This window comes from Sinocyclocheilus rhinocerous, unplaced genomic scaffold (assembly GCF_001515625.1).
Source record: "Sinocyclocheilus rhinocerous isolate Xijiao unplaced genomic scaffold, SAMN03320098_v1.1 scaffold1182, whole genome shotgun sequence".
Lineage (NCBI taxonomy): Eukaryota > Metazoa > Chordata > Actinopteri > Cypriniformes > Cyprinidae > Sinocyclocheilus > Sinocyclocheilus rhinocerous.
The window spans coordinates 1,027,919-1,054,095 of record NW_015624203.1 but is presented as its reverse complement, the minus strand read 5'-3'; the positions used below and the strand labels follow the sequence as shown (position 1 = coordinate 1,054,095).

The 26,177-nt window shown below is 37.0% G+C and overlaps 1 protein-coding gene across 2 annotated transcripts in view; it reads left to right on the top strand.

Moving 5' to 3' along the window:
• LOC107739056 (ribonucleoprotein PTB-binding 2-like) overlaps positions 1-26,177 on the top strand; it is a 75,292-nt gene that overhangs the window by 11,698 nt on the left and 37,417 nt on the right. For both annotated transcript variants that reach the window (XM_016551035.1, XM_016551042.1), the window contains exons 3-4: positions 9,224-9,696; positions 22,637-22,828. In XM_016551035.1, the coding sequence (XP_016406521.1) occupies positions 9,224-9,696; positions 22,637-22,828 (665 nt within the window). The remainder of the gene's footprint in view (positions 1-9,223; positions 9,697-22,636; positions 22,829-26,177) is intronic.

Genomic DNA, 26,177 nt, shown 5'->3' with positions numbered 1-26,177 from the left:
TTTCATGCTGAGCGAATCAAAATGACCACAGCTGATCACAGCTCAAATAGCTTTGTGTGCCATTGAGAAGGTGATTAGCTACACCTTTACACAGTTTACAAATACAGCTGTAAATACAAATACAGTACAAATACAGCTGTAAATACAAATACAGTGTAAATACAGCTGGATAAAACAAAAACTGTGTCCGTCTGCAAAGCAACAAAATGTGATTATTTTAAAAGGGGGGGTGGGGGTGATTCTTTTCTATACCCACTGTGTGTATATATATATATATATATATATATATATATATACTGTATATTATAGTAACAATGTAATTCTTTACTGCTGGCATGTAAGAAAGTTCCTAAGTACAATTAATGAATTTTTATTTAAAAAATAATTAAGAAACTCTCATATTTTCTTAACGTTTTTAAAAGTAGAACATTTTTAAATTCTTTTCTGAAATACAAAACATTCTTTTTTTTTTCTGTGTTAGAATATAAGAAGAAAATAGTGGTTTTGAAGAATGTTTTCTTAAGGATGTTATTTCAATCTGGCTCCTGGTATCCCTCTGAATGTTTTAGCATCATGATAAAGCAGTTTCACTCAAATAGAAGAGACAGAAGGACAGAAAAGGACTCAAGTTTTAAAAGAAGATACATGATTTATTTTTATTCACATCTCTTATGGATGAAATGTTTTAGGTTTACCCGTAATAATCCTGCATAGGTTTATTGTTTAGGTATTTCTGCACATTGGAATCTGAGAGCTGCTGTTATTGCGCTTAGGAGTGATGTGAAAGTACAGACTTACATCAGCTGGAGAAAATGCAGAGAAGAAAGTAATACAAGAGAACCTGCACACTTGTGCATTTAATTGAATTGTTAGTGTCTGGGAAGGCCATTAGGGATCAGACCTTCTTCTATCTCTCTCCCTTCCGTTTACATGACTGCATAGCTTTTCCAGTAAAATAATGCATGTTATGAAGTCTACTTTGTGTTTTTTTTTTCTATCTCTGCTTCTAATGGAATGATTTTAAATTACATACTGTGTACTTGGGGGTCTTGTGTCATCCGGAATGGATGGGAATGTTAACGGATGGATTCTAAACTTTCACAAAACAAAACAACAGAACAGCAATATTTTGATAGTGCCAAAGAGCCACAGTGTTTATATTTTTCAGAGGAACCAACCTATGAATGGCTTACTTATTTGATCATATACTACATCATTTTAGATTTCATATACCTTTATATTTCTGTGTACAATCAGACTTTTGTGCAGAACACTTTGCATAACAAGAGGCGGCTTGATGTGATTAGCTCTTGAAATTCAAGTTCTGAAGAAAGTTTGTTATTAGTTATTGTTGTTGTTGTTGTTTTATTAACATTATCTATAGTTGCAAGCCTTTCTGTGTGTCAAGGTCTTCAGATCTCACCTATTAACTGTCAGTTGACACTTTTCTTTCGGACTAATGCAGTTGAAATGTCTATAGAGTGCTTTGAAGCTGCTTTAGTGACCATGACATTGAGAGTCTTTGATAAAAGTCTCTCTGCGTACATTTTATCCTTTTTGGTTTCCTAGCATATTTTTAAAAAGTAGCAATTAGGGATGGTTATGTCACGGTATCTAATTAAGTGATTAAACCCTTTTGCTTTTTGTGTTGTTGCATTGTGGTCATTTACAAGGTGAAAATGGGCTGGCTGTGACTGATATGAGGTCATAGAAAGAGCTAATTTATGGATGTTCTTTTTAATGGCAAGCAAAGCTGCACAGAACATGGAGGAAAAGCTTAATAGCACAGAATCGCTTGCTGCTGTATTAAGCTTTCTGCCAGATTACAGTTAGCTAAATGCTCACCCTGCGTGCCTCTAAGAAGACATAGTGGGTGACTACAGCTTTATACTCCTTAGAACAGTTGTTCTTCACTTCAGATATTTTTTTTTACTTTGTCAGTCCTGGATGTAGTAACATATTTAGAATACATTGTCTCCCACAGTACAGATCCTTCAAATATGGACGTTTATGCAGACAATAGCTTAAAAACGCTCAGCCATCAGTTCAGCATCTCAGGATTCTTCTCATGCCTGTGACAGCACATCACTGATCTCTCTCAACAGTGGCTTATCACGCAGAGAGACAGCACAGATAACAGCTGAATTCAAGTCCCAAAGGGAGGAGAAGAACACCATTAGAAGCCCACATGCTGTCATTTCACGCCTCAATTCTTGTTATGTGCGCTGTTGTTTGCTGTGCCCAGTTTCTAAATGACTGATTTTCAGCCCTGAAATTAATTGCCGTGTGAGCGTTCACATTCACTCCCAACGGACAGTTCATCAGCATGTTGTACAGTGACAAATCATAGCTGTTAAAACTACTTCTATCTGACACACGTGATCTATGAGGGAAACACACCGGAAATGGCTGCCCACTCTCTTGGCACATGTCATGTTGTAGTTGTCCTTCGAGAATCACAAATTGGGAGAAGAACATTGTGTTCGAGCCTGCTGACACTGATATATATATAATATAAATAATCATGGTTAAAGAATTTGGGTAAATCTCACAAAAACATGTCAAAAATTAAAAAATTAAAAAACAATGCTTAAATAAAATGAAATGAAATGAAATGAAATGAAATGCCTATTTTGCATTATTTAAATGAAAATTAATTGTGTTTAATTAAGTTCCCTCAAATTATCATTACCATGATGCGTACAAACATTTTTCTTTTAAGGTTTAAAAACATTCCCATAATTCTCGAAGATTATTCATATACTTTTAAATAAAGGATCTATTCTCATTTTTTTTTTTTTTTTACAAAATTTTCAGTAAATACTTGTAGTGCCTTTATTTTTTCATTATTTAATATATATTTTTAATTTATATAAATTATTAGTATTACTATTAATAATTTTTTATTAATTAATGTTTTTTATTAATTATTTTAAGTTAGTATAAAGGCAGTACAACACATACTACTATGATCCATTAGTTAGTGGTAATTTTGAGGTGAAATATGACATGATCTTCTTCACAGGTTCAGATTAGTTTATTTAGGTGATGCATGTGTTTAGGTGATGGTATGATGTACGTCATTTAAACGGCATGAGCACTCCATCAGAACAACCACCCAGCATGCATCTCAATCTCACAGATGATGAAGATCGAGAGAGGGGGCCGCAAATGGATCCAATAGCGGTGTGGGGGTCTCATTTTCCACTAGAAGCATTACAGGGGCTTTTTACGGGAGCGTGTGGGAGTTAACTGCTCGGCCCGACAACCACTTCAGCCAGATGACTGATGCTGAGAAAGCAGAAGGAGATCATCATTAATTGATGCAGTGGCAAATGTGGGCGGCTTTGGAGAAGGAGCACACAAACTCTCACACTCAAACATGAACACACAGGAGGACAAAGGCCAAAGTCGTGGCTGCTGAAGAGCAGAACATATTTGAATATTGAGGCTGGGTAATGCTAGCATTTAACCGCTTCATTATCGGGCATCTTTGCAGCGCGGCTGGAAATGGAAATAGCAATGTCATTTAGTTTGTTTTTCTGTTTTTCAGATCTATTTTGAATGTGTTGTACTGTATGTGTGACGAGATTTTATTTAGGACACTCCATGTCTGTTGTCTGTGTTTCTTTGTCTGAATATGGCACTTATCACATGCTGTGTGGTATCGGCGTTTGATATCGGGGCATTTTAACGAGTACGAGTACAGGAGCTCAGTATCGGGCCCGATACCGATACCAGTATCGGTATTGGTGCATCCCTAGAAAAAACATACCTATACTTACATTGTTGAAAAACTCCAAAAATTTACCTATACATAAAATTCACTGCAGTTTCCAGCTGAAATGAATGCTAGTGGCAGTAAAACACCAACCACTTGTATTCTTTTATTCACACAAATTACAATTACAGGGGCTGATTATTGATTAATAAAAACGTATTTTATGTGCGGTTCCTTGCACAATACTGTTTTATGACCTCAAAATGCTTTTACCAGAATGCATGATTTGTAAACTAATACATTTTGAGATTTGCATCTGCAGCTTTAAAGCTTTTCTAATGTAGTGAACTTGCTCGTTAGCTCACCCGGTACAGCATCTCACTTGCAAAGTGCTAAGGCACGTCTTAAATTAAACCATTTTCAGGGCATTTTGGTCCATCTCTAACAAAAATGGATTCATTTTTTTTGTTTTTACACTAAAGATAAAAGACGAATGTGTCTGTTTGTTCTTTTGAATGTTCATCAGAATTAATACTCCAAATCTACAGTATGGCAGCTGTCAGCTTTGTTGGGCGTTTTCAGTGGTAATTAACATGCTGAGATATAGCGGGTGGACACCAAAATCTGTGTGTGTTGTAGTGTTATTTTTAATGCTAGGTCAGGTGACCTTAGAATTGATATAGTTGCAGTCTGGAACTGTATGCACGTGAGTTTGTGTATCTCTGACCTGCCAGTTGACACCATAAAGCAGTAGTTGGATCATAGAGTGTCTGTCTGCGTGTTTGTGATAGTGTGTGTGTGTGTGTGTCTGCCTGAATGCTTGATAATTGACATGCTGTAAAGCAGCAGGGGAAGACTTGTTTGTGCTCTGCCGCTGAAGGCAGCTAGTGGGGGGAGGACACTCTGTCAAGGCACGGCCTGAAGGACCCAAACTTGGCCCGGCGCTGATGGCCTTGGTCTGCTAAGATATTGCAGCCATCTGGTAACGACACCCAGTCTGAATGGAGCCTAACAAGCCATAACGAGCACATTACCAGGGCAGAGCTGCGTTGTCTGCTCTTTGCCACAGACCTAGTTGTAAACTAAAACCACAGTGATTGCATGTGTCTGTGTCACAGTGGCTAAATCCTCATTCACGGTGCTACAGTGTTTAGCATGGCAGAATAAGGAGCTCAGCTTGCTCAACTGAAATATTTAGTTGCACTTTTCTTTTTTTTTTAGGGCCCTGTTTACACCTGATATTAAAATGCGTTAATAAAATCCGATCTCAAGTGGACAATGCTAAGTGCAGTTGTAAATGGGGTGTGAAACATTTTGATCTTGTCCGTATTTGACCACTCCAGAGGTAGTCGAAAACACATTAGACCGGGTTGCTTTTGTAGTGTAGACGCTCATGTGGTTGAATGCATTTGAACAGCCATTTCGTAAGTTTGGTTGAAAAGCGAAAAATGTAGCACAAACTCACAGTGTTTGGTGTAGTTTTGCGGCTATCAGAGCAGAAACAAAGCTGCTGCTTTCTGTATCATTTTCCGTTGTCTCTTCACATTCATAAGTAAATTGCGTGAGCTTATTTCTCAATATTAGACTGGTAGATCAGAAAAGCTCATGCATACACCTGCCTATAGACCCTTCCCTCAAAGAAATCAGGAAAGTGGTTAAAAGTGGAATGTTTTTAAATAAGTCTCTTATGCTCACCAAGGTTGCATTTATTTAATCAAAAATACAGTGAAACAGTAATATAGTTAAAAATTGAAATAACTGTTTATCTATTTTAATATATATATATATATATATATATATATATTTTAAAATCTAATTTATTCCTGTGATGGCAAAGCTGAATTTTCAGCAACCATTAGTCCAGTCCTCAGTGATCTTTCAGAAACCATTCTAATTTGTTTATTTGGTGCTCAAGAAACATTGCTTATTATCACCAGTTTTTAAGATGGTTGTGCTGCTTAAATTTTTTTTTGTGTGTGGAAACTTATGATTCAGAGTTTGTTGATGAACAGAAAGTTCAAAAGAACAGAATTAATTTGAAATATTTTTTTAACAGAAAATACTTTTGTACATAAACTTAATGCATCCTTGCTGAATAAAAGTATTAATTTCTTTAAAAAATATATTGAACAGTAGTGTATGTGCTGCCACATAGAGTTTTGGTCTTAAAATAAATGTCAGATAAATGTTTTTTTTTTTTTTGTAATGGTAAACTATCCAGTTGAGGTACAACGGTTAGATGGTTTGTATGTTTTTGTTTTTAATCATGCATGTTTAAAATGTGAGTGTTCATTTTTGACCCTGCCTTCAACATTTCCAAAACCAACAAAATAACAGTCATGTAATATTCCTCTCTCAATTTTTGCTCGTGTGCCAGTGTTTACCCTTCCGCCTGCCAAAAGTGGCACAAGGTTTCTGACCCCTGATTTGTGTTAGATGGATATTATACTTACGCCATGCATGCAACAAAGCAGTCTCTTGGTATCAAAATGTAAATTTAGGACATAGTAGAATTTGGTACAGTTTTCTCGTTGCCAAAGAAGTTAATTCAGTGTGTAACTGAAATATGCAAATTTAGCCAGTTAGCCAGTTAGTTGGAATGATGCTTTATGAGTGTCATTAGCCTGGACAGAAACGACTGCATCAATCATCTAACCCCGTGTGCTAACAGATACAAACCCATGCTTGTTTTAAATGCTGTGATCTTTCACACCCTGGCTTAATGAATCTCAATGAGCTCTCACAGTGTGAGTAGAGCTCATGTCATACACTACAGTAGCTGAGTGAGTGTTACTCCTCCTTAGCATATTATCATCTCAGAGCTAACGAAAAGTCTAATGAGTGTAATAAGAACGGGGAATGCTCATGGGAAGAGGAGGCTCAACGCTGTGATTTTAACTTTATAATTGCTGTAATTGTTGTGCCTTTGTTTTGTGATGTTTCTAGAATGATAAACTTTCCAATCTGGACTCAAACTGACCCCAACGGACCTAAAGAAGCCATGAAAGATCTGCAATAGACAGTAATGTTATCTTCTATTGACAGCTGAACCCTGTCATGCTAGTCCCTGTGTAGCGCTTATTAATGACTCCACTGTACATTAATGAGTAATTTTAGATGTCTCATGGCTGAAGAATTATAGGCTTTATGCTGTTACAATAAAGCCCCTCACCACACAACCCCCCCTCCTCGACTTAAAAAAAAAACTAATAACTGTCACAGATTGAGATGAAGGCTATAATCAGGTTCCTGTGTTTAAAAAAATGGCTGTCTCAGTGCTGTCACCAGCTAAAGTGGCTGTGATTTCTAAGATTATTATGTTAGCTGTTCTTTGTTCACTCTGTATTTTTTCTTTGTCGGAAAAGAAAATGCCTAGCTATGCTTCTTTTGCTCTAGTTAAAAGGAAGGGAGGAATAAGGGGGGTTGAGAAGGACAAAAAAATGAAGTATAAACGAGATTAACTTCTATGGATCAAGGGCCTGTGTGACATTATTTATAGTAGTTATTTACTATTTATTATAAAAGATTACTGTAATTTTAAAGGATTGTCACTGTATATTATAAAGGGCAGAACAGGTACAGCAGCAGTTAAAGGGCTGATTAATTTCTGAGGGGGTGGAAAATATCCAATTAGTTCTTGCTAAACAGTTTACTGGGAAATAATGCAACAGTCTCATTTACTGTATAAACAGCATAAATGTCATAAACTGGGTTTTGTGCTCAAATGCTGGATGTATAATTAAAAATAATGTGCATAACATATTCAGAATTCAATTTTACTGTATGTGGAACAGCATGTTTTGCTAAACAAAATATTTTATTCATCGGCAAGAGTTATAGACATAGTTTTCAACAATTTATGCCCTGTTTTTTAAAATCATGTAAAATCCTTTTATGTTTGATAATTAAATCGACGGACTTCTTGTGAAGTTAATTACATGGTTTAATTGAATTTCATTGTAATTAAGGAATTATTTTATAACAGACTCACTGTATTGGTACATTTCCAGGAATTAATCAGGTTCATAAACAGAGAGCCATCTGCCAATCCAGTAGGCAATCTGTAAAGTTTTAGCTTTTACTTTTTTGTTATTGAGATAGAAGACTGAGATGAATAACTTAGCAGTTATTCTTATGAAGTCAGGATGATTCGGAAGGAGTGGCAGATCTTTTATTCCTAATTGTGATGTTCATCCGAGTGTAACTGATTATCGAAAAATAAATCATTTAGGGCAGTTCTGTGTATCCGTTGTTGTTTGGAATGTAAGATGTGGGCGCGCATTTAAAAATGGAGGCAGACAAATGCGAGTTTGTAGAGACAGGGGACTAAAGTGGACTAAGTGAACTAAATGATTTAGAAAAGTCCGGCATGCATCACCAGAGAGAAGTCTGTTGTTTTCATCGGAAAATTGCATTTTGGGATTTTAATTAAAAATTTGATAAAATAAAATAAAACCTGCATGGATATCGTTCACAATAGGATCAATGCATTTCAAAAATATTTCATGCCTACACAATAATAACCTTTTACATTGCAATCCTTTCATTTTTAATATTTGGCATGTTTGTGTGCTGCTGAGTGTACGCACGCTGTGGACCCGCCTATACTACCGCGCTCTTTAAATAACAAAAAAACTACTGCGCCATTGACTTTAGACCAGGTTTTTGTTGGTCAATGGCGCAGTCTATTTCAGTTGCCACGCGCCAAATAGCAACGCGCCAGCAATGCGCCTGAACACACCTTGTTTTCAGACCAGCACGCCCACCGCCCACCGATTCTACATCGCTGCCTGTTTAGCCCCGCCCACCGATTCGCACATGTAGGCCTATTTTAACGATCTAAGCGCATGGTCTAAAGCGCACGGCACAGGTGCACTTAGGGGGTGTCCAAATCCACTTTTGCTAGTTTAAGGACGGGAAAACCGGTCGGCGCACCCGGCGCATGGCGCATTGCGCCAAGTGTATGACAGGGCCCTAAGTGTCATGCATAGAAGGAACTGTGAATATTTAATGTCTGGTAAAATTGTGATATGAGTGAGGATGTTTGTGCTGGAATTTAACTTTTTTTAAGGTTGTGCTGCATATTCACTGCAGTTATCATCAGTACCAGATCCTAGAGCATTACTGTTTACTCCTATAAAGTTATTGTCCACAGTCCGCACTTAGTTTCAGTGATATAATGAAAAAGTCATACAATTGCTCATCCATGAAATGCATCCACTAACATATAGCTGCAAATTTATTTTGTTTATGATGTATGTATTATGATGTTTTTCTCTGACCTGTATGTTATTTTTTTGTTTGAGTTTTTCCATTTGTGTTTGTTAGACTCATCGTGACCCACAACTTTAGTTCTTTCTAATATCACTCACAGGATGTAGTATTCTCTTGTACTCTTGTTGCTTTTTACAATCAAGATCCATTTGATTTGCTGTTTAAGTGTTTTATTAATGTTTTTTTGTGTGTGTGTGTGTATGTGTGTGTATGTGTGTGTCTCACTAGCCTTCGTAACCCTTCTAAATGGTGACCAGGCACAGGATGCCATCCGAACTCTGCACCAGACATCAGTCCGAGGCCGTGACATCACCGTCCAGCTTCAGCCCACGGACTCTCTCCTGTGTGTCACCAACCTGCCCTACACAGTCACTGCCAGCCAGTTTCAGGAGCTGGTGCGCTCCTACGGCAACATTGAACGATGTTTCCTGGTGTACAGCGACCTTACGGGCCACTCCAAAGGCTACGGCTTTGTGGAGTACATGAAGAAGGACTCGGCCTCCAGGGCACGATCAGAACTCTTGGGCAAACCACTGGGCGACCGTGCACTCATGGTGCAATGGGCTGACGTCAACCAGCTGACCTCTGCTGACCACCTCCACTCCAAGTGCCTATGCGTGGATCGCCTGCCGCTAGACTTTGAAGACTCGGAGGAGCTGGCGCACATTTTTTCAGAAAGCTACAAACCCGTCTTCTGCCAGGTGAGATGTGAAAAAAGTAACAGGGTGTTTGTATTTAGGCATTTCACCTCCACCGACACGGCTGGAAAGAATTATTCTATAGAAAAAATGATTTTGCTATTTGGTGAAGTAAGGGAGATAATATTTCTTATTCCAACAGAGAAATGATTTCTATAGTTTCGACACGCAAGCTTCTATAAGCTTTCTATAGCTACTGCAGTCCAGTGGAATGTGTTGGTTGCTGCCACTTGCAGTCTTTTAAAGAGATAGTTCACCCAAAAAATGAAAGTTTTTGCCATCATTTAATCACTGTTTGTTTCAAGCTTGTATGACTTTCTTTATTCTGTGGAACACAAAAGGAGACGTTTAGCACATTGTTGCTGGTGCTCTTTTTCATACAATGAAAAGATGGGACCTGTCAAACTCCAGAAAAAGTTTGTATAAAAGTTTGTGAGACAAATTAGTCCAGTAACAGCTGAAGTTCTTTTGATTCACTTAGAAGAACCAGCTCATTTGAGTCATTCATTTAGGAATCCAGCCACAATGATTGTGCTGTATGTTTTGAATTCACATAAAAATGGCATATAAGAGTCGTTTGTTGGAGAATGAGACTACTCTGATACTTTTCTGATTCACTTAAAGAAATGGCTCATGAGAGTATTATTATTTTTATTTTCAGTAATTAGACTACACTAATTGCTGTGTATGTTTTTGTTTCACTTATTCACTGCCTTATACACTGAGTGAGTTTTTTTATTCACTTAAACATTTTAATTTGCTAAAAAGAACTGATGAGTTTTTCTGATTCACTTAAAGAAATGGCTCATGAGAGTCATCTGTTTGAGAATCTGACTACACTGACTGCACAGTATTTATTTATTTTTTTCTTAAAAAAAAACAATTAAACCATAAACATAAGAGTCATTCTTTCAGAAATATGACACTGCCTTGATTTTAATTCGGCTAAAAAATAGCTTATAAGTGCATCATTTAATCACTGTTTGTTTCAAGCTTGTATGACTTTCTTTATTCTGTGGAACACAAAAGGAGACGTTTAGCACATTGTTGCTGGTGCTCTTTTTCATACAATGAAAAGATGGGAACTGTCAAACTCCAGAAAAAGTTTGTATAAAAGTTTGTGAGACAAATTAGTCCAGTAACAGCTGAAGTTCTTTTGATTCACTTAGAAGAACCAGCTCATTTGAGTCATTCATTTAGGAATCCAGCCACAATGATTGTGCTGTATGTTTTGAATTCACATAAAAATGGCATATAAGAGTCGTTTGTTGGAGAATGAGACTACTCTGATACTTTTCTGATTCACTTAAAGAAATGGCTCATGAGAGTATTATTATTTTTATTTTCAGTAATTAGACTACACTAATTGCTGTGTATGTTTTTGTTTCACTTATTCACTGCCTTATACACTGAGTGAGTTTTTTTATTCACTTAAACATTTTAATTTGCTAAAAAGAACTGATGAGTTTTTCTGATTCACTTAAAGAAATGGCTCATGAGAGTCATCTGTTTGAGAATCTGACTACACTGACTGCACAGTATTTTTTTTTTAATTTTCTTAAAAAAAAACAATTAAACCATAAACATAAGAGTCATTCTTTCAGAAATATGACACTGCCTTGATTTTAATTCGGCTAAAAAATAGCTTATAAGTGTAATTCAATTGGGAATCCAAGTATACGGTGCTGGATTTTTCTGATTCAAAAAAGAAATGGCTAATAAGACTCATAATCGTTCACCAAAAAGGCGCATAAGGGTAATTTGTTCAGGAAACAGAATACACTGGTCACACATTTCTTCAATAACATAATTTGGTTCCGGTATTTTTTTATTTTATTTTTTTGGAATACAACCCGGTTTTCTGTTCCCAACGTAGTCATTAGAGAAGAACTGATGATCTGATTGTGACTTTAGAGGTTGAGTTCTTTTGCCAGACTTGGTGACGAGGTCTTGTGTGGAAACCCTACCCAGCCTTCACTTCTGTCTCCACTGTGGTAATAAGAGAGAGCTTTTCACCATGCATACCTTCTCCAGAAATCAATACCTCCCAGGAAAACTGCCTTTAAGTGCTGATGCAGGATACGGTTTCCTCAACCTCCATCCTAATCAAAACCATTAAAGCTAAAGGGCCACACTGACTTTAGATCTACAGTTAGGGCCAACACCAGCCAACACAGAAATCAATACGCTACACCCTCTCAATCCCATGAAGCTTTGCAGCAGCACTAAACCCACACCATCTGCTGGAGTGTTGGAGATGCATCATGCTTTCAGGACTTTGACCTCAAATTGCATCACAGTGCTCTCAAGCCTCTTTAATACTCAAGCATTGCTTCAAGAATCAATAATGGAGCTCTCTGAATATTGCCGCCCCCACTTCTGTACAGAAATGAGATAACACAATGAACTGCACAAGTGATTCAGCTCATTTCTGTGCAGGAGATGCCGGAAAATAAGATGCAAAATGTGCCTCATGTCGACAGAAAATGTCTCATCAATATTTAGGGGGTTTTTAATGATGTAAAAGCTCATAACTGGATGGTGATTGGAAAGAGTGACTAGTAATGTTCTTCTAATTGTAGTTCTTCAACACAGCTGTTTAGATTATTTCAGAGTTTATTCAGTCCTTCTGTTGTAATAGCACAGTGGTTATCAAACATTTTCAGGTGATTGATCACTTTAAAATTAAAACAAAAATAGCAGACCACTTCACCACCCCTAAGTATAATATGCATATATAATTACCCTTAGTTTATTGCTTGAAATAGTCCCACTTTTACATTTTTTCTAGACTACTGTTTTGCTTGTTTCATTGAAATTTAAATAGCCTGCTAATTAACTAGATGTTAATAAAACTGAGGCAGCTGTTCACTATTTATGAAGTTTAACTACACAACTTGCATCCACTAATACATAGATGACATTATTGAAGTGAGACAACAGAATAACTATATAACAAATTAATGTTAACAGTTGTTTAATTCATTGTTATGTGTACATTAATCAATCATTACTCAATTACTCGGTAGTGGTGCTTTCTGTAAATTTGATTTATTTTTTAAAGCACTCAAATCTTAATCACACACGATGTGCCCATTTATACCTGAGATGTCTTGACTGATCACAAGACACACAAGAACCAATTATTAGGCAAAATATCTTCTTTGTGTTCCTTGAAGGAAAGTCACACTGACATGAGGGTGAGTAAATGACTTTTACTGGCTTAAAAGTCAGAATAACTTGATCATAGTTCTCATTTATAGTGATGACCAGGTCATGGTTGACTCATGATGCAGCAGTGTATTTCTCAAAACCACTATGGTGTGATATGAAAGGACAAAACTCTTGAGTTTAGTTGACAGGAAATGTCAGCTCCATTAGATGTGTTTGAAAATGCATCTTTTTTTTATTCTTTCTCACATCTCACCGCCCACTTTGTCACTCATTCATCTCTCTGCCCCCCTCCCTTCTGTCAACTCTTTTCCTTTTGCCTTTCTTTTTGAGAAAGACAGCAGCAGTTATGTTATTAGATGACTCAGTGCATTCATCTTGGGCATATTCTGACCCTGGCACATATGATGGAGTCACATACACATAAAGACTGACAGCTGGACGCACACACAGTGCATCCAGATATATTTAGGTGGACGTGATGAATCGCAAGTGAAGAGTTTTGATTTTGTTATTGCTGCTTTCTGTTTTTCTTTATCCATTCCTCCCCCTCCCTCTCTCTTTGTCTCTGTTTATCTCTATGTTTTCCTTTCGACTGATATGAAGGCCAATGCATCTGCTGACCCGTGGCCTGACACATTCAGTAGAATTTAAAGGCTGTCATAGCACGCCCACAAACAAACATGTCACTTTTTAAGACAACCTTCTTCTTGAAGATGGAGTATGAAGATGCACACAGTATATACACTTTTAAAATAAGTAACCATGAATGTTTATTGTCTAAAAATATTCATATTGATCGCACAGATTAAGTGATGTGATTCAGCACCAAAATTTAGTGCAATTTCCGAATACAATTTGTCTGTTTTGACCAGGGTAATCATACTATTATTTATATAATATTAAATGTTTATTAATATGTTGAATTTTAGTTTTAGTAGTTTTAGTAATTTTGTTATGTACTTTTGTCATTTTAATTTTTTTTTCTATTTTCTATTTTTTTTCTGTCATTTTTATCCATTTCTATTTAGCTTTTTTCAATTTTAGTTAAACTTATAGCCTAGTTTAAGTACTTAAACTTATTATTTTATTTCAGTTAGTTCCAACATTAGTTAGACAACATTTCTATTTTTTTTAAATAAATATTTTATTTTATTGCAGCTTTATTTCAATTAATTGAGTCCAAAAAGTGACTTGGGTCTTTACAATGTCATTAGTTTCCAGATAGAGGTCTGTGGAGAAGATATATTTCTTAAAATATATATATATATATATATATCTTGATCTTATACCAAGTTATATAAGGCTAAATTTTTTTGTACTTCACCACTGCCTTGACATTATTGTTTCATTCATACTGCCTAGCGCCCCCTTTTTTCTCCAAATCCCACTGGGGTCTTTCTATCGCTCTCAAAGGTCAGCCATTTATAAGAGGAAAAAGAACATGTCCAAGCCAGAGCGAACACGTCATGCAGACGTCCAGCTACAATATTTGCTTTTGATGGAGTACTTTATAGTTTGGTATACTGTTTGTGTGTGTTTAAATGGAGGTGGTTGCTGTATTGATTTCCCTGGCCTGGGGTCAGTAATGGCTGGCGGTTGCATGTCTCAGTGGGTGTAGTCTCAGCCTCAGACCTCACGCCCACGGACCATTGGCAAAATGGGAAACACTTTGGGAATTTCGAAGTCATCATCTGATTGGTTGAATTCTACAGGATTTATGGGAGACTTGTGTGTCGAGTTCTTTAACGGTTTGCCTGGAAACAAAGCCGTCATGACTCCAAACCCCCTCAGAAGAACAAAGCCGTTGTGTTTACAACTGTGACAATGATCGCATATTAGGATCAACTGAACGCTGGATTTTCAGAAGTATGTGAAGTTCACGGTATATACTCTGTGTCATTGTTGCAGTAACCTTGCACAACATGCTTGAATGATTAATTTATTAGTTGCACGCCAGTCTGTTATTGTAGGAACATCGACTTTACATTTACATTTGGGCAATGAAAGTTGACCACTCTCTCCTTCCTGTCTAGTAAAATGTTTGTATATACAAGGCCTAAAAAAGGAAACTTATGGAGTATCATTATTGTGTTAGATTTGTGTCAATTGCCATGCAGGATATAGACTCATGACAGAATCAGTTTGGGCCAAGAGAGAGAGCAGTTTACCATTTGCGCAACTCAGCAGGTTTACTGAAATTCTTTTATGCTCCAATTTGTCATACAGAAGCCTGTCATCATAATATACATACACTTCCTGTTTGATTTTGCTTGCCTGTGTGTGTGATGTCTTTGGCTGTGAAAAGAGCCCAGGGTGGTGACAGTTTCCTTGTTTTTTTTCTATGCCTCTAAATATCTTCTTTTCATATTCCATCTCTCTTTTCACTGGGTTTTTTTTTTAAACGAGATGTAATGAGCTCATCTGTTTGTGTTTGTGTGCAAATTTTAGAGTCTGAATAGGTAGGCGTTTTAAAATCAGGAACATGAAGGAAGCCAATAAAAAAGAAAAATCACAAATATGATCTTTTTAATATGAGATTTTTCCAGAACTTTTCCTAGACAGAAATGTGACTAAATGGAGAGCAAATGGAGACCTTTTCTTATGTTTCCTGCTTAGATTTTTCTAAATTTCACATGTACATTACCATTCAAAAGGTAGAATATTTAAAAGAAATCAGCAAGGATGCATTCAATTGAAAGTGACAGAAAAGTTTTTAAAAATAAATGCTGTTCTTTTGAACTTCTTTTTATTTATCTATTACTTATCTAATTTATCTATTCATCAAAGAAGCCCTGAAAAAAATGTATCCCAGTTGCTACAAAAATATTATGCAGAACAGCTGTTTTCAGCATCGATAATAATAAGAAATTTTTCTTGACCACCAAATCAGCATATTAAAATGATTTCTGAAGCATGGTAACACTGAAGACTGGATTAATGACTGCTTTGCAATCACAGAAATAAATTACATTTTCAAATATATTGAAATACATTTCAGAAACATTGAAAAATCTTACTGACTCAAAACTTTTGAACAGTAGTTTATCTCATCTGGAGTTCTCAGTAGTGTCACAAACTGCTCAGATTTTAAGACATCATTGTTTGCAACAACAAAAAAAACCTAGCTATGTGTATTGTGCTAGACTAACTGAGACTTGTCTCAGCACTTGCATACTGTTGCTCTCTCGCATATTAGGATCAACTGAACGCTGGATTTTCAGAAGTATGTGAAGTTCACGGTATATACTCTGTGTCATTGTTGCAGTAACCTTGCACAACATGCTTGAATGATTAATTTATTAGTTGCACGCCAGTCTGTTATTGTAGGAACATCGACTTTACATTTACATTTGGGCAATGAAAGTTGACCACTCTCTCCTTCCTGTCTAGTAAAATGTTTGTATATACAAGGCCTAAAAAAGGAAACTTATGGAGTATCATTATTGTGTTAGATTTGTGTCAATTGCCATGCAGGATATAGACTCATGACAGAATCAGTTTGGGCCAAGAGAGAGAGCAGTTTACCATTTGCGCAACTCAGCAGGTTTACTGAAATTCTTTTATGCTCCAATTTGTCATACAGAAGCCTGTCATCATAATATACATACACTTCCTGTTTGATTTTGCTTGCCTGTGTGTGTGATGTCTTTGGCTGTGAAAAGAGCCCAGGGTGGTGACAGTTTCCTTGTTTTTTTTCTATGCCTCTAAATATCTTCTTTTCATATTCCATCTCTCTTTTCACTGGGTTTTTTTTTTAAACGAGATGTAATGAGCTCATCTGTTTGTGTTTGTGTGCAAATTTTAGAGTCTGAATAGGTAGGCGTTTTAAAATCAGGAACATGAAGGAAGCCAATAAAAAAGAAAAATCACAAATATGATCTTTTTAATATGAGATTTTTCCAGAACTTTTCCTAGACAGAAATGTGACTAAATGGAGAGCAAATGGAGACCTTTTCTTATGTTTCCTGCTTAGATTTTTCTAAATTTCACATGTACATTACCATTCAAAAGGTAGAATATTTAAAAGAAATCAGCAAGGATGCATTCAATTGAAAGTGACAGAAAAGTTTTTAAAAATAAATGCTGTTCTTTTGAACTTCTTTTTATTTATCTATTACTTATCTAATTTATCTATTCATCAAAGAAGCCCTGAAAAAAATGTATCCCAGTTGCTACAAAAATATTATGCAGAACAGCTGTTTTCAGCATCGATAATAATAAGAAATTTTTCTTGACCACCAAATCAGCATATTAAAATGATTTCTGAAGCATGGTAACACTGAAGACTGGATTAATGACTGCTTTGCAATCACAGAAATAAATTACATTTTCAAATATATTTAAATACATTTCAGAAACATTGAAAAATCTTACTGACTCAAAACTTTTGAACAGTAGTTTATATCTCATCTGGAGTTCTCAGTAGTGTCACAAACTGCTCAGATTTTAAGACATCATTGTTTGCAACAACAAAAAAAACCTAGCTATGTGTATTGTGCTAGACTAACTGAGATTTGTCTCAGCACTTGCATACTGTTGCTCTCTCGTTCGTCTGATTGCTTCTGTTGTTCTCCTTATTTGTAAGTCGCTTTGGATAAAAGCGTCTGCTAAATCATTAAATGTAAATGCAATCAAAATTCAGAGGTTTCAGTACTCTATGGATGTGCAGTGTACCTGATATTGGCTGATATTAGGGATATTTTTTCAAATGTATCGCATCAGCCAATAATAGATACTTAATCATGGGCTTTAAAGGTATAGCACAAGAATACAGGAGAAAAAATAACTCACTATTTATTAAAGCATACTGTAAAGAGTGCTTTCCTATAATAGAGGAAATCATCTGTTATCGACTGTAATATCTGTGAACTCAAAGAATCAAAGAACAAATGATCTGCATGATGATTGTTCTTGCTGTATGGCAGTGATTGTCTCATTTGCTTCTTATGTTTTTCTAAAATTTATTTGGGAATCAAAAACCATAAAACAGAGAAACTGAATTTGGAAGGACGGAGCCACCTGCTACTCAAGCAATTACACACCCATTCAACTCTAGGTGCCGCTTTAATGAGTTAATTTACATTTTCACAACTTTGGTACCAAAAAGATCCACAGGATTTGTTCTTTCATATTTGACTATTTTAATGATATTCACTCATTTGCTTCAACCTTGATGTTTTGTGCTCTCGGCTCTATTAATTTTAAGGAATTTTAGATGAAATATCTGAATTGACATTTAAATGAAATCTAACTCCAATAAAACTGCTGAGCTATAGAAGAGCAGTAAAATGTTCCTCTGGGAAGGTGGATTCTGGGAATGGTGTGCATTCACTGTAGTGTTCAATCAAACGGACACACACACACACACACACACACACACACACAAATGTTTGACACTCTTCCAAATGACGAATGCTTTTCCTTCTCTATATTTAGACTTTTACATACGCTGTCCTGACTGCATTATAACTGGCACAGATAAGCCCGGGTTTCTCTGAGACATACCGCACCACTTATTACTGCCAAGGACGTATGCCGTGTGTGTTTGTGTGACAGTGTGAAAGAAATATCCAGGCCACGCTAGTACACATTACAGATTCTTGGTTTCCTACATTCTCACCGCCATGTATGTATTTCTGTCTGTGCACATGTACATGTTTAAGGTCCCACTTTGAATCTGACAGTGTTTCCCTTTTTGCTTCTATCATCCTTTATGTCGTTCCTTTCTGTGTCCTCTAATCAGCCCGTCTTCATCTCACATTCTCTCAACATCCTTCCTGTCTCTTCTTCAGCGCTCCTCATTTTCCATCTTCTTCGCTGTCACTAGGACGTTATCCGTTCATTCATTCACTCACTCTCCAGAGCTCCTCTCCTTCTCTCTCTCATTCTCTCATTCCTCTATCTGTCTTCCCTCAGGAGTTTCATTTCCATCAGAGTAACTGCCAATAGCTGATCAGTTTCTTCCACCCCCTCACTTTATAGAGTCCCTCGATTCAACCTTTATTTTTTATTTCCTCATCTTTCTCTTTCTTTCTCTCAGGCTGTAGAAAGGCTGTGCATCAGTGTTTACTGCACCACTATTCCGATGTTGTTAACTTGTGAATTGTATGTGTTGAGAAAGAAAGTAGACGGCACAACGTATATAATATGTTGACATTAAACAAGTTAGAAAAATGTTCAATTGATTTCTACTTGCTAATCGGACAGATTGAAAAAAAAAACGAACACCACAAAATGTGAACAAATCACTTGATTAGTGCTATTCTTTGTAATGAATCAGTCAAAGTTGGAGAATCAGTCTGGATCAAGCAGAGGAGTCATTGTTCTGATTCATGGACTGAACCGATCAAGAAAGAGACTGAGCAGCACAAAATATGTAATAGAGCAAGTTTACATAATGTTTAATTGATTTGACCTTGCTAACTGCACAGATAAAAGAAAAAAAACAGCACAAAACTTACACAAATCTCTTAATTAGTGCATCACACACACACACACACACACACACACACACACACAAATGTTTGACACTCTTCCAAATGACGAATGCTTTTCCTTCTCTATATTTAGACTTTTACATACGCTGTCCTGACTGCATTATAACTGGCACAGATAAGCCCGGGTTTCTCTGAGACATACCGCACCACTTATTACTGCCAAGGACGTATGCCGTGTGTGTTTGTGTGACAGTGTGAAAGAAATATCCAGGCCACGCTAGTACACATTACAGATTCTTGGTTTCCTACATTCTCACCGCCATGTATGTATTTCTGTCTGTGCACATGTACATGTTTAAGGTCCCACTTTGAATCTGACAGTGTTTCCCTTTTTGCTTCTATCATCCTTTATGTCGTTCCTTTCTGTGTCCTCTAATCAGCCCGTCTTCATCTCACATTCTCTCAACATCCTTCCTGTCTCTTCTTCAGCGCTCCTCATTTTCCATCTTCTTCGCTGTCACTAGGACGTTATCCGTTCATTCATTCACTCACTCTCCAGAGCTCCTCTCCTTCTCTCTCTCATTCTCTCATTCCTCTATCTGTCTTCCCTCAGGAGTTTCATTTCCATCAGAGTAACTGCCAATAGCTGATCAGTTTCTTCCACCCCCTCACTTTATAGAGTCCCTCGATTCAACCTTTATTTTTTATTTCCTCATCTTTCTCTTTCTTTCTCTCAGGCTGTAGAAAGGCTGTGCATCAGTGTTTACTGCACCACTATTCCGATGTTGTTAACTTGTGAATTGTATGTGTTGAGAAAGAAAGTAGACGGCACAACGTATATAATATGTTGACATTAAACAAGTTAGAAAAATGTTCAATTGATTTCTACTTGCTAATCGGACAGATTGAAAAAAAAAACGAACACCACAAAATGTGAACAAATCACTTGATTAGTGCTATTCTTTGTAATGAATCAGTCAAAGTTGGAGAATCAGTCTGGATCAAGCACAGGAGTCATTGTTCTGATTCATGGACTGAACCGATCAAGAAAGAGACTGAGCAGCACAAAATATGTAATAGAGCAAGTTTACATAATGTTTAATTGATTTGACCTTGCTAACTGCACAGATAAAAGAAAAAAAACAGCACAAAACTTACACAAATCTCTTAATTAGTGCATCTTTCTTTCTGAATCATGGACTGAATCGATTAAGAAAGAGACTGTGCTGTGGCACACAATGTATAATATATTGATTTTAAGCAAGTTAACAATGTTCTATTGGTTTGTCCTCACTAACTGCACAGATATAAGAAATTAACAGCACAAAATGTGAACAAATCACTTTATTAGTGTGATTCTTTGTAATGAATCAATCAGAGTTTGTGAATCAGTCTGAATTAGGCACAGGAGTCATCGCTCTAAACCATGGACCGAAATGATTATGAAAGAGATTGAGCAGCACAAAATATATAATATATTGACATTAAACAAGTTAACACAAAGTTCTATTGATTCGTTCTCACTAATTCACAAATAAAAGAAATGAACAGTATAAAACAACAAAACACTTGATGTGTGTGATTCTTTGTAGTGAATCAGTCAAGTCTATAATTAAGCACAGGAGCCATCATTTTGAATCGTGGACTGAATCGACTGAATTTGAGGTCAGTGTTTAGAACATGATCCAGAGTATTTAAGATAAGTCGCTTTAAGCCGAACATAATGAAGGAGTGGACAGAGGAGGCAGGTCTTTCCACTGATAAGTCCCTGGCAGTTGGTGGAGATGTTTTGATGAGGCGCCGCCGGACTCCCTTGAGGCCAATTCAACAAAATGACACACATAGATGAAAGGCAACACCTCACAACACATCTGGAGAGTGTGTGTTTGTGTGTCTTTACTCAAGCTCACCTTGTAAATGTTCTTGATTCCCTGTGTGGTTCCTCATAAAGAATGTGAGATTCAAAAACACTGCCTGGTAATTGTGCTGGGAATTAGAGAGTCTTGACTCTTTAGCATATTTGCAAGTAAGCTTGTGTGCATGTGCAAGTTTTTTTTATGGTAAATCACTTTACTGTTAAATATGCTTGTTTGTGAGTTGATTTAACATGTGTCTTGTGTGTAGTGGTCCCAAATATTTTTTACCTAATGCAATAACGTTCATACATCTTTAAGTGTGGCTTAAGTGACGGTGGAGGCAATGCATGTTAGAGATGTTGTAAGTGTAAAAGGTTATTCTAGTTCATATTTAACACATCATTCATATTTCTTTTTCAAAAGTAAAACCAAAGCCAGATTTTTCTTCACACCATCCAGAGTCATGGAAAGAACTATAAACAAGGAATTGACTTGCCTGCTAGAACAGAGCACATTCTCCCACAGACAGAGTCTAGTTTTAGATCTGGACACTGCTGGATTAATGAAAGTATGAAATGACATCATCTCTGTTCCTGACATGAAGCTACTGTAGTAAAGCACAGTGTTTCTCACTGACTCAGCAAAGATGATATGCTGCTTGGTTTACACACTTATGAAAATTTACAGTGTTTTTTTTACATAATGTAATTACATTATTATTATTTCTTGTGGTAAGATCATATTATCTGCAGCTAAACCTATAAATGGCTTCTCTTCAAACTATTATATTTGTTTGCCAAAAATAGTAACTTAAAAACAATTTATATTCCTTACCTCACTAATAGATGATTTACAACAGTCATTTCTGCAATACCATAGATAGTATTATTGTTGTATACCATGTTACATTTCATGGGCGTTGCTAAAATTTATACTATAATAATTTTGTTGTTAAAACATTTGAATTGAACAAACAAACAAACAAAAAACATTTTGAATAGTGGTCTCAAATGTTTGGACCCCACAGTATCAATAAACAGAAATGTTCATGTTTGCCACAAGGAAAAATACTCAATAATTAAACCTCAATTTCTGTTTTAATATCAAAGTAGTGCTTAATATGCAGTGGGGGTTTTATTTCTCGTGTCAGAATGTCACAATCATTAACCACATCCTTTAGCTGCAGGCAACTCACAAATCAATACCAGAAGACACAGATCAGTGGGTTCCTTAAGGCTCTACACAGCCCAGCGGAGCTCGTATCTACAGATAAATTTTGCTTCCATTATTTAGGATGCATCCAGTTGAGAATTTTAATGAAAATTAATGAAATTGTTCATTTTTTGGTTTCATAAAAAAGTCATGCAGAGATGATCAGAAAATTGGATTGTAATGATGTACCACAATCACACACCTTTGGCAAGATTTGTTGATTTCTGAACACTCTGTGTGTGTGTGTGTGTGTGTGTGTTGCAGCTGGCTCAGGATGAGGGAAGTCCGGTGCGGGGTTTCGCTGTCGTGGAGTATGAGACGGCGGAGCAGGCTGAAGCCATGCTGCTGGAGATGGATAGACAGCTGATCCAGGGTCAGGAGATACGTCTGTCTCTTTGTCCACCAGGAACCTCTGGACGCAGCACTCTCGCCGCCCTCATCGCTGCTCAGGGTGTGGTGAGTGATGTACACACTCATGGGGGACAAGTGACTTTCTCTTTATTTCCACATAGCAAGCAACAAGAGTGTTTCTCACATATTCATCCAGAAGCATTAACGCACACACGTGCATGTGTGAAACAGCAGTGGTGACAGTTTAATTACAGTATTCATACAAACCCTGCTGTTTCAAACATCTCCAGATCTCCGCTGCATTTCCGAGGCCTGAAATAAAGTACAGGGCTATTTTCATCATGCTGGACAGATCCACGTAAACCAGCAGCTTGTCCTGAAGGAACTGTCAGTGGTGTTGAGCATTAACTGATATTCTCCAAAACACATGTTCTCTTTGATGTTTTGTTAGAACATAGTTTTTTTTTATTGTGTTCATTTCTTTTCAAATTTAGGACTTAATTCTGCAGACAGATACAGTATATTGATGGCAGAGCAGGATGTTACATCTGAACATTTTTCAACTTTCAGCTTTTTGCTTGTGGTGGACAATAAATGATCTGACTACCATTTTTTAGAGATGAAAAGGTGGAATGTTTATAGACCAAATGAAATAGTTTTATGTAGGGATGCACCGAAATGAAAATTCTTGGCCGAAGCCGAAACCGAGCAAAATGAAACACTGGGCCGAAGGCCGAATACCGAATATGGGAACTCGAGTTGTTTTTCCCCATGTATTTTGCCAGTTGTTTTTCACCATTGCATATATTAAATAGCGAAAATGTGCTTTTTACTGTTTTGTCTTGCTTTTCAAAGAAAAAAATCTATTACAAAACAACAATTTAAAAATATTTAACACCGAACATTTTTAACATTCTAGCAGACACTATACCAACAAAGCACAATTTAACTTAAAATTAAGGAAGACCTCAATGCTTCTTTTTGTTGACAGCAGATTTATAAATGAGTCTCATTACGAATACGTTGTACGTATCGCATTGTCACATGCCTTGTAAAAATTCATAAAAATGTGATTGAGCAACTGACGAGTAACACTGGTTCAGCGCAGATTTTCCTCGCACTTTGAACTTTGAACCCTGGTTAACAAGCAGATAGCGCCGCAATTTTGTGCAGCGCTGTCAGAATACATGCAATTCGAGCGTGAAAACATAACGTTCTTCAGTTTATTTACTAATTGTTTAAGGCCATTTCGTGATTTCGATCATCATACAGTAACCAGCAACAATTACCCCGTCCTCTTCTCATCGAAAACATGCGCTGCAGTACTAAACAGTCTCTCGCTGTCAGTGCTTGTAATGATTTTTGCGTTTTTCTCTGACAGTTTTAAATGTGTGCTGCATTATAAAGAGTGCGCTCCCCTCACTCTGCGCTGGTTGCTATTTGATCGCGTCATATCATTGTTCGGTACAATTTATTCCGTCTTTTCGCTTATTCGCTTACAATTGCGGTTGCCGAACATTCGGTGCATCCCTAGTTTTATGAACAATTTTCATTCTAGTGTTGGTATTTGTCCTATTGAAACAGGAAAATAGAGCAGGACATAGCAAAGAGCTTATCTATATATTTTTTATATATAATATAATAATAATAATAGCCAATAATTCAAATGTGCATGCTTATTGGTAGTGTTTGTCAACTTTTAGGAGCACAAGAGCATATAAAAGACCTCAAAGCTAAAGACCTGAACCAAAAGTCACAAAATTGCTATTTTGATTTCATGGGGTCTTTTATGCAAGGCTTTATGTCTCCGCTCCTCTCTGCTCTCTCTTGCCTCTCCACTCTCTCTTTCTTACTTCCCCTTTTTCCGGCAAAAAAATATCAAGCCAAATAGAGCAAATGCAAGCTGACATTTCTCAGGAAGTCCACCCCTCCGAGCCACAGGCATCTCTGTGCTCTGTCTGTATCAGAGACACACCTACCCACTCATCCACAGACTGTGAGGGCACAAGCTTTCCCCTCAGTCTGATGGGCCGTTGCGCTTGCGTGAGAGTGTAGTCAGATCATTTTAGCACTGCTTGGGGACTAGCAGGTGTCTGCGCTTGTCTTCCTCACTGGTTAGTACTGTGGAAACTCATACACAAAACGTCATGATACGTGCCTACTGGTTATATTAGTCATTTTCAATGCCATGCTTCAGTTATTGCCACATGAACGGGAATACAAATAGAGCTTTTTAAAGTTAGGGAACTTTAAAAAAAAATCACCCCTATAAAATTGGAAACTTAAGTTCAGTTGCTGCCTTATGATGTGCAAGTAAAATCAAAGTGGTGCCAAGGTAACAGTGATTGATTGAACAATAGGAATTTATTTAATAACCAAGTGAAAACAAAAAAAAACCAAATAGAAATGAAAGTCAAATTAAACAAAGGTGTTATAATGTAATTAGGAAAACATTTTTACAGTGTAGATGAGCTTTGTTTTTTCAATATATTGTAATGGTGGTACCCTTTTTTTTGTGTTTTACTCTTATTTATTTATTTTTTCTAACTCACCCCCCCTTTTTTTTGAAAAGTTCTTTAAGTTGGGCGCCAGACAAGGATAAAACCCTGTCAATAAAATAATTTTTGCTCCAGATAGCTCAGAATTTAAAAAAACACCAGTTACAAAAGATGTAGTCAGGAAGAAATTAATCATATCAAAACCAAGAATCCAAAAAAGGTAAATTTAAAGGGGTCATATGATGCTATTTAAATTTTTCCTTTCTCTTTGGAGTGTTACAAGCTCTTGGTGCATAAAGAAGATCTGTAAAGTTGCAAAGACTAAAGTCTCAAATCCAAAGAGATATTCTTTATAAAAGTTAAGAGTCAGCCACACCTACCTAAAACGGCTTGTTCTAACACGCCCCCACATATCTACATCACTATGTGGAAATATTAGCATAATGCCGCCCAAATATGCACGCAAAGAAAGAAGGCGTGGTTTCAGAAACAGCAGTAGTGTTGATGCAGCCACTTACATATAATTAGCTGAAGTATGGTAATGCATATTTGGCGTGCTGTCCGGGGAAGGGCTCCGAGCTCGGGAATGGCCCGAACCTAGAGTACCCCCCAAAAAGCAATTGAGCAAAGGACAGCCGCCAGACTGAAGAACCCCCCCCCAAAATAAGCACTGAGAACTGGCGGCGGCTGATGTTTTGAGAAGTCGCCTGGTTGGCAAGCCGGAAGAGCCTACGTACTCCGGGGTGAGCAATTATGCGTTGGAAGGGTAGGTCCTACCGGCTGTTGGTATTGGACTACGTGGTTTGGGGCGCCCGGTCGGGAGGGCTCGAGCCGATGCTCAACGGGTGCTCACAGCGTTGGAACGGGTGAGCCCTACCGGCTGATGGGGGAGGAGCAGCGTGATTGTATAGCCCTACCAGGAGGGCCCGAATTGCCTCGACTGGAATAGCTTGCGG